This window comes from Prosopis cineraria, unplaced genomic scaffold, assembly GCF_029017545.1.
Source record: "Prosopis cineraria cultivar Desert tree isolate PC_DT_omini unplaced genomic scaffold, ASM2901754v1 PC286, whole genome shotgun sequence".
Lineage (NCBI taxonomy): Eukaryota > Viridiplantae > Streptophyta > Magnoliopsida > Fabales > Fabaceae > Prosopis > Prosopis cineraria.
Genome location: NW_026555613.1, coordinates 22,486 through 32,101, shown reverse-complemented (window position 1 = coordinate 32,101; position 9,616 = coordinate 22,486). Strand labels below are relative to the sequence as shown.

The 9,616-nt window shown below is 33.5% G+C and overlaps 1 protein-coding gene and 1 non-coding gene across 3 annotated transcripts; one reads left to right on the top strand and one right to left on the bottom strand.

The window, feature by feature from the left end:
* The first annotated feature begins 644 nt into the window (after window positions 1-644).
* Window positions 645-6,739, top strand: LOC129296227 (eukaryotic translation initiation factor 3 subunit I-like). Of its 2 annotated transcripts, none has more exons than XM_054934818.1 (9): window positions 645-956; window positions 2,827-3,083; window positions 3,190-3,213; window positions 3,296-3,405; window positions 4,297-4,416; window positions 4,664-4,753; window positions 5,119-5,205; window positions 5,305-5,384; window positions 6,649-6,739. In XM_054934818.1, the coding sequence occupies exons 2-9, from the start codon at window positions 2,900-2,902 to the stop codon at window positions 6,722-6,724; spliced, it is 771 nt and encodes a 256-aa protein (XP_054790793.1). In that variant the 5' UTR covers window positions 645-956; window positions 2,827-2,899; the 3' UTR covers window positions 6,725-6,739. The 2 variants fall into 2 exon arrangements, with proteins under 2 accessions (XP_054790793.1, XP_054790792.1); XM_054934817.1 differs by adding an exon at window positions 3,952-4,079 and having other exon boundaries at window positions 647-956; window positions 3,190-3,405.
* Window positions 6,740-9,221: 2,482 nt separating this feature from the next.
* Window positions 9,222-9,329, bottom strand: LOC129296229 (small nucleolar RNA snoR97). The gene has a single exon (XR_008589733.1). It is a non-coding gene; the product is annotated as a small nucleolar RNA snoR97 (small nucleolar RNA).
* Between the last annotated feature and the right edge of the window lie 287 nt (window positions 9,330-9,616).

Genomic DNA, 9,616 nt, shown 5'->3' with positions numbered 1-9,616 from the left:
ATTTATTTGTAATTATTGTTATTATTTACAAATCTTCATTCACAATTTATAAGTTACTTATAAATTTCTTAAAAATTAGTTGAGCGATTAATATTTAAAAGGTAATTTATAAATTTTAGATGAATGTTTAAATATAGTAATATTTAAATTATTAAATATTAAAATATTTAATATTTTAACAAGATCTTATTATAATAAATATTTATTAATTTTTATTTTAACAAGATTTCAAGATGCACAACACTTTTAAAAAAAATATTTAGAGGCAAATTAGCACTTTAAGCCTATAATAATAAGTCATCTCAAATAGCTAACAAGAGCAATATGTTACTATAATGTAGGTAGATCATGATAAAATTAATTGGTTCTTAATAGAAAGATAAAAGTACTCCTTAAAAAATAGTTTAAGAAAAACATTGCCTATTTAATAGTATAGGATTCGTCACATAAAAAATATTGAAAAAAAAATAATCTTTAACTCTATAATAATATATTGGTTAAAAAAAAAACCTTATAATAATATATTTTTGACATAAAAAACCCTATAATAATATTTTAGAGAGTGTGTGTATATATATTATTTGATTATATTTATTTTCATTATGTAAATTACCGTTTTGGTTAGGGTTTTAATTTCATTTTTGCCCTTGCCATCCACTCGCCCTTCGCCTCACTCTCACCCTCACCCTCACCGCGGCGCTTCATCTCCATCTCAGACGTCCTTCAATCTTCGATCAGTCGACCCTCGGTGCCGTGCTCGGGAAGTCGTACTCTCCTCCGTTGCCGATCAGTCGAGCTCAGACTTATCCGTCATCTCTTCGCCCAAACTCGGTTCGTGAAGTCTACCTCTGCTCTCAGTCTTCGGTTTGTGGCTTGGCTCTCCTTCAGACTTTCCGCGAGTGTTCACCGTCGATCGCTTGTCCTCGTCCTCGTCCAGTCGTCCTGCTCGTGCTCAGGTTGGTCCTTCTCAGTTTCCATTTGTACTCGATTATAAACTTGCTACTGACAGTGTTTCGCAAGTGTGCTTGAGGAGTTCCTCTGGGACGTCTCAGTCATGGATTTAGATAATATATGAGAGCTAGGTCTAGTTGTGTTTAAAGATGTTACCACTTACCAGTATCAGTTGTGTTTCATTTTGTCTATATGAGAGGTTTGTCTTTTTGGGTGTTATTAATTTTGTTCTTTTAGGTGAACATGGTGTTATGATTTTCATTTTGGAGACCTAGTTGCCGAGTTCACTGAGTTGATCGCCTGGTCTTATATATTAGAATTTAGAAGTTCTGTGTTCATGATTATCCTAGTTGTTTTATGATTTTCATGGTATATATTTCTAGTGATAAGAAAAAGTTTTCTTATTAAACTTTCACAGGCCTTTTTTTTGAATGTGCAGCAGCAGAGATGAATTTATTACTGTCTACACGTGGATTTTATTAAGATTGTAAAATTGGTTATTTATGGTTTTGATATTGGGTTATGAGACATGTTTTATTTTGGTGATTTTTTTGGTGCCATTTGCGTCATATTGTAATCATTTGTTTTCTTTCAGCTTTGGATTTAGACTTTGGTGATTTATATGGTTGATTGCATATTTTAGTTTGGTTCAGAATGGATAATTGTAATGGTAATTTGAATCCTCGTTGTAGTAACTCTTAATTATGGCTGTAACTCCTTATTCTTGTAATTCCATTCCATGTCTTTGTAATGGAGCCTTTGTTATTGCATTCAAGTTTATCTAGGCTCATGGCTCGGTTCAATAAATGAGATATTCTTTGGTAGAATGGTTCTGATTGTACAATCGTTTAGTTCTGGATTTTTGTTAAATCTCCAGAGAATATTCCCACGGAGTTTATTTTTTCTTTGTACAAGTTTTTCCTTGAATGGTGTGTAATTGGCTATTATAATTCTTTCCTCTTCATTTTGATGACTTGTATGATTTGGATTGTGTTGTTTTGCAATGTAGGATTTGTTGTGTATTGGCATTCTGTTTACTACTCCTTCCGTCCCAAATTATAACACACTTTTAAACAAAATCTTACATATCAATAAACCTCATTAAATACACTTAACAACCTTATCTTTCCAAAACAAAAATATAAACTTCCAAAAATACCCATCATTTAATGTATTGAAAAGAGAAGAGACCAACATTAATTATAGAGAGAGGAAGGGTAATATTGGAATTGATGCATTTAATGAAACCTTAATTTACTCAAAGTGTTTTATATTTTGGGACAGAGAAACTCTTTCAAAAGTGTCCTATAATTTGGGACGGAGGTAGTAATATTTTTATATTATCATCAGTTTTGGAAAATTCTCAAGGTATTTGTGATGTATGATCCTGTAAATGACTTGGCTCAGAGTTGTGTCGAAGTATCTGGGGCAAAAATTAATAGGGTATTATATCAACTATGCATATTTCAAACATTTCAGTGGGGGCAGTGTAGTATAGGTCTGCCTATGTATATGTTACTTGTCATAGTCCCTTGAGCAATACCGCCTATCTATAAGTTTTTCTTTAAAAAAGTAAGTCCACCATTCTCTTCTTTGCCAATTCAACTGCAGCTCAGCCCTGTCATGTGCTGCCATCACTTGTTTATAAAATTTACATATTTATATCACATATTTTATTTTTAGGCCACATTTGAAAGTAAGATACTAACGTTATTTATTAAATAATTTGGGCTTGGAAATGTTTGGTCAGTCCTCAATTCCTCATCAGTTAGGCTGCTGGCCCAATGACAACTCATATGACATTGCTTAGCACATTGATGCTTTAGTTGGTTGAACCCTAAATCCTTCTGTGTTCTGGAAACCAAAAACTTGCAGGAGCGGCCAGGTTTATTCTCTCATCCGTTGCAAAGTAGAAACCAGGGGCGAGAGCCAAAGCAAATAGACAACCATGAGGCCAATTTTGATGAAGGGCCATGAGAGGCCATTGACGTTTCTCAAGTACAATAGGGATGGAGATATGCTTTTCTCTTGTGCTAAGGATCACAACCCCACCGTCTGGTTCGCTGACAATGGTGAACGCTTGGGCACTTATCGCGGACACAACGGTGCTGTTTGGTGCTGTGATATCTCAAGCAAGTTCCTTTGTTCCCTCTGTTGTCTTATATTTTTGGTTGGCTGTTGAGGAAATCCTTTTATAGGTAACAGCGGATTTTATTAACAATATCCATCACTATGCAGGAGATTCTTTGCGGCTTATAACAGGTAGTGCAGATCAGACGGTGAAGCTATGGAATGTTCAAACTGGGGAGCAATTGTTCACATTCAATTTTGATTCTCCTGCTAGGTCTGTGGATTTCGCTGTGGGTGACAAACTTGCTGTTATTACAACTGATCCCTTCATGGAATTGCCTTCTGGAATTCATATCAAACGCATTGCTAGAGACACCAGTGACCGTATGCTCAATCTTTATGTTCTTTGCTTTTATGGGTTGATTTCTTCTCACTGTTGCATCAAAGTATATTTTAGGGTTGTGTTTGAGTGACAAAAGCCTTACTTTTGAGTGTTTACCTATCTGGGGCAAGTCTCCAGGTCTAGTTCTTTCAAGTGGATGTCTGAAGAATCAAATGAGTTTGTTCTGTTTGCTGGACACGTATGGTTGATACTTGGGTGGAAGGTTCTGTGAGCATGATGTTCTATTATCCGTATATTTAAATTTAGTCAAGTGACACATGCTGTTTCCTTACTAGGCTATTATTATAGATAAGAAACAGATTCTTCACTTAGCCTATTGCCTGGAGACTGTTTGTAGCTATTCAATTGTTGAAAGGTCAATGTTATTGTACTCCTTACCCTGCCCTTCTATTGCATCTTGCAAATATCTGAAAATATGCTCTTCCTAGCGTGGTGCTTGTGTTATGTACATTCAATGTATTATGAACTTTTTGTTACCGTTAAATATCATGGTAACATCTGGTAATTAATGATGACCCACTTTTCAGAAATCAGTGAATCTGTACTTGTAATTAAGGGCCCTCATGGAAGAATTAATAGAGCCATTTGGGGACCCCTAAACAAAACTATTATTAGTGCTGGAGAAGATGCAGTGATCCGTTTATGGGATTCTGAGGTTAGTGACCTTGATATTTGTATGGTCATATGGTGATATTGCTGTCTTGTAATCATAGGTAGTATTATCAACACCAGGTTGAATACTGTAGAAGCTTGCAGTTAGATGTTCTTTTCCTTCTCTATTCTATGAGAATACCTGCACCCAAAGTTCTTGCAGTGTTTCTGTTCATCCTCTCTGCTTCTCTCATCATCCTGACTCTTTCATGATCTGGCAGACAGGAAAGCTACTTAAGGAGGTAGACAAGGAAATTGGCCACAAAAAGGCGATAACATCACTTGCAAAATCTGCAGATGGTTCCCACTTCCTGACTGGCTCCCTTGATAAATCGGCCAAGGTATTGAAATATTCATTCCTTATCTGTTTCTGTTACAACAACAACAACAACAACAAGCCTTTATCCCACTAGGTGGGGTCGGCTACATGGATTGCAAGACGCCATTGTGCTCTATCGTTTATCATCGTTTATCAAACTTATCTGTTTCTGTTAGTGGTAATTTTTTTTAATTAAGGTTTTTATTAAGAACTTGGGATGATATCGGTTAACCTTATTGTTCTTTCCTCCTCTTTTGGCAATTTCTTAGCTTTGGGATACCAGATCATTGTCTCTTATCAAGACATATGTAACAGAACGACCAGTCAATGCAGTAGCCATGTCACCTCTTCTTGATCATGTATGTATTTGTGTTATATTAAATTTTATGGTTATATTTTTGTGTTTTGTGTAATTTTGTTTCTAGTGTATCTGACTGAAGGAGTAAAGTTGGGGTTCAATATTATGTTTATGGCATTGAGCTGGCAACGGATGTAATCAAATTTTTTTATTTCTATATTGCAAACTTATACCCCCGAAATTATACCATTTTCTTGTATATTGCTTTTGTTCCCTAACTAACAAAATATATGGACTTCTAAATCTAAATTGTTTTTAACTTGGTAATGTTAGATGAAAATGATCCAGCTACTTTGCTTTCACTATTTAATGCTTTTACTTGGATGGTGCATTTGATCAGTTTGTCTATGGTTTTTTGTTTTCTAGGTGGTGATTGGAGGTGGTCAAGATGCTTCAGCTGTTACTACTACTGATCATCGTGCTGGAAAATTTGAGGCCAAGTTTTTTGATAAGGTTAATTTATTTGTCCCGTTTTTCCTTAGATTTCTCTTTATGATGCGTTGTTTACAAATTGTTCTGCTTGTATATCCCATTTTTTTTTCCTCAATTTAGATTCTTCAAGAAGAAATTGGGGGTGTGAAAGGACATTTTGGACCAATTAACGCACTTGCTTTCAACCCTGATGGAAAGAGGTATTTCCTCTGCTCTCTCCCTCTCCCGTCCTCCTCCCTCCTGTGTGTCATCAATTCATCATAATTTTGTTGTTATAGAGTCTTAATTAAAGTGGCTCTATTGAGTGGCCTTTCAATGGCTGAGATTGTTAATCTTCTGCTACATGATGAATATCATGTAGACAGATATTCTTTAAAATGGAAATATTTGAAAATAGGCAGTTTAACTTTTGTCTCTGATATATCATTATTTCTCAGCATTTGGTAGCAGAGATGAAAATTTACATTATGTTGTTATGCAGAGGGAAAAAATTACCATGTACATGAAATATACGACCTCAAATATAGGTCTAAATAGATTCATTGATGGTATATTGAAAAATGCCAAGGGTTTAGCTTTTGGCTGCTGAATGGTCTATGTTGTTCCATGCTCCGAATTGATTATATTCATGAAGTTGGCATTGCTTTAATTTTTCTAGTGCTAAATTATTTTGTCATTAGTTTGGAAAAAAAAAATGGTTTTATCACTTTCTGATTTAGCTTCTTTTTCCTCGCAAATTAGAAGGGATGCTGAGAACGATGTTGAACATCTTACTTGTCTAAATCATTTATGCGGAGCTCTAGTCATCTGAATTATGTGGTAGAAGATCATGATAGAGCATTCTTTAAATGTGTTTCATCCAAATTAGTAAAAGGCGAAATTTAGGCAGTAAACCGAAAGCTACAAGGTTATTTTAATATAATTATAACGAGTTGGTGGATAAGTTTTTACTGCTAATCTTCATATATAAATGGATCTTCTGAAATGTAAAACCACATGTCATGTTCTTAGTTATTTATGGTTTCAGTTCCTATTTTGCATTTCATTAATTTATTGGGTTGCTACTTACTAGCATCCTTTCCTTTCTCACTGTTCTTAGACAATACTCTCTCCGTTCCTAAATATAGGATGAAGTTTGAAAGTTTTGCTTGGTCCTAAATATAAGACGAAGTTAGAATAATTGATGCTTTTTCCTAATTTTACCCTTGTTTATTTATTGTCATTTGAATTTTTAAACAACAATTTATTATGATCATTAATTACAAAGAACTGTAAAAGTGGAAAGTTACATATATTTTTACAATTTTAAGGCTATAACTAATATTTTTTAATAAACGCAAAGTTTGTCAACTGTCTTATATTAAGGACCTGAGTGATAATATTTTACAATTTTATAGTTACTGTTGAACTATATCTTTTAATATATGCTGAGCTCAACTGTTCAAGCTTATTCTCTCATTGCAGCTTTTCAAGTGGAGGTGAAGATGGTTATGTAAGGTTGCATCATTTTGACCCAGATTACTTCAATATTAAAATATAGGTCTGGAGAGGTTTTTTTTTTTTTTTAAAAAATAGAAATCGGATTAGAGAGGAATTTGACTTGTAATTTTTCGTACTTTATATTTTTGTAGTCTCCAACGTGATTATAAAAGTTATTACGTTGCTTATTTTGTGCATGTTTTATTTATTAAATGATTTGTTAACGTTTGTTGTAAAATTCATCAATTTTGACAAGTCTTGCAGGGATTTATGAGTACTTAGAATAGAATGAAACAGCAAAAAAATGATATTGATTGGTGAATAATTGATAATGAAATTAATTTATTCAAATGGCTAGGACTCATGAGGGCCTGCTTTATGGGTTGGATGAACATTTTTCAATAAAATTGTACATAATTGGGTTAATGAATAAAACATTAGGGGAAAGTTAATCTATAGTCTCTGTTTTTAATTCGTTTAAAACTCAAAGTCTGTTTTTTTAATTTTTTTGGGAATAACATAGCTTTGGGAAAAAAAATAAGTAGAAAGTTGCAACACACTAAGGATTAGTGGCTGAATCTGCGGCAAAGATTTGAAGACATTCAGGGGGAGCCACCGAAAATGTTGTGGTGTCATAAGTGGACAGATGTCCCAACTGTGCTATAATATCGGCACACTGTAAACTTTATTGTAGATGAAGCTAACTTCCAGATTCCAGTCATCATAAATGAGCTCCCTAGTGAGTTAAACAATGCTGAAGGGATGATCACAGCCAGTGTCTTGAAAAACCAGATTCAACGCTTCTATGGAGTCACAGAACAGTTTTACTCCCTTCGGCGTTTTGTAAAATTTATTTCTAACTAACTCATCAAAATCAAGGTGGGTGAGTTAAAATAATAAAATTGTCTTAAAAATAAACTATTTATTTGACATGTGGGAAGAGCTTTTTGGAAAATTGAAATGTTATACTTTTAGAATTTGCTGGAAGGTAGTTTTGAAATTGTACATAAAAAATTATGAAAATCAAGAGAAAGCAACTTATATATGATTTAAAAAACTTTTAAAAAAGTGACTAATAAAAAGAAAAGCAAAGGAATATGTTGTTGAAGTCCTGTTGCCAACAAACTTCCAAACCTTTTTTTTTTTTTTTACTACTTCCAAACCAGTTTGAATCGTCAAAAATTCAGCAATAGAGATCGTACTTGTTTCAAACTTGCGGTTTAATGCCCATAATCCAATAGCCATCTTGATAGCGAATATAGCCCTTCGGGGGTTTGAACCAGCGATTGTTTCTGTTGCTCAATACTTTAGAAAATCATGTTCTTATAATGGACGCTGCTTGAGTGCTCCGTGAGTTGGAACGAGTTAGTATGTAGGATCTGAGTTGCTGAAGGAGATATTTCTTCAAAGAGTCGTTTAAACACGTTCTTCTTAAATTTCAAGAGCCAATGAGAATTAATAAAAATTAAAAAGAATGTTTGAAGGTAAGTAAATTATTTAGGAGTTGATTATTGAACTTAACTTGATATAAATTTCAAGTTAATATTTTTTTAAGAAAATGAAAAAATATTTAATAAATATTATATAAAAAGAGAAAAGATTAAAGGAAATTTGTGTGTGTGTGTGTGTGTGTTATTGCGGTTTGGGGATGTAATTTTTTTTTCTTAGAAAAAAAGAACAAGAAGAGAAGGGTTGAAAGTGCCATGGAACCAACTGGAGTTAATATTAGGAAAAATGACAATTAAGGATCTCTTAAAGATATTAATTCCAATTGAGAACTATAAAATATAGAAATTTCAATTAAGGACTAATGGGATTTAAAAAAATGTAGATGGTCTCAAATGTCCCTGAGAAAAAAATATCAAAACACTCGTGCACAACCCTATTTCTTGCTTTGTTTTGGCATCTCCTTCTTTCTTCTTTTCATTCTCCTTTATTCTCGTTCTTTGTTGTTCCTCAGCATGTCTATATTAGCCCCAGTGTTGTGAACGCATCATGCCAAATTTGGGATTTACTGTGGTTTATCTGTGTCAAAGCTTCATACTTTTTCCTCCTGCTCGGCTTCACCCTTCTTAAAAGTAGTGACTTACCACTGTCGGATAGAAGATTGATTAACAAAACTGAAGAAATTGTTGATGATGAGCACACTATCGAGTGAAAAAGTACACTATAGTGAAGAGACTGTTTAGAACATAAACTTGCAACCTAGGAATGGGGAATGTAGGATTGGCTATTCCAACAAATGAGGAAGAGAAACTCTTCTTAAAAAATAAAAATGACGTCTACTAAACACAAAAGTTGGATCATTCCTTCATTCCTCACCTTCAATAACCTCAATACCAAACATGCTTTAATGGTGAATAGCAAAAAATATTCATAATACAAAATCATTACGATAGATAAAAAACGATCTATGATAGTATTATCAATAAGCTCTGAGTAAGAAATCTGGAGCAAAAATCAACGTAGCACATAGGAGTTGAACTAATACCAAATACTAAATAAAGGGAAATAATAAATAAGTAGAACCAACTAATGCAAATATGATAACCCGTAATGAATTTAGTGTTATTATTTAGCTCCATTCCCATAGGACAAATAAGAGACAAAGTTGATGACAACACAAAATTTTTTGAGTTTTTTAGATTTTGATCCAGTTAGTAAGGAATAGAGTATAGTTAAACTTAAGATTAAGCAAATCAAATACACCTTCAGGTTAAACAATCTATTCCTAAGTGAGGTTTCATGTTTTCATAATATTCGTTAGGCATTTTCCCAAGTCAGATTAATGAATTTCCAAGTAACATTACTGGATCTCAATTTGGACAAGTCACTTTTTCTTAAATAATCTATTCCCAAGTGGGTTTCGTGTTTTTACAATATACGTTAGGCATTTTTTCAAGTTGGTTAGTGGATTCTTAAGTGACGTTCCTGGATCCCAATTTGGATAAGT

Coding starts and splice junctions, on each gene's coding strand:
- LOC129296227 (XM_054934817.1), top strand. CDS start 2,900: ATGAGGCCAATTTTGATGAAGGGCCATGAGAGGCCATTGACGTTTCTC. Junction 3,084..3,189: donor TTGGTGCTGTGATATCTCAA/GCAAGTTCCTTT, acceptor ATCACTATGCAG/GAGATTCTTTGCGGCTTATA. Junction 3,406..3,951: donor TGCTAGAGACACCAGTGACC/GTATGCTCAATC, acceptor CCCACTTTTCAG/AAATCAGTGAATCTGTACTT.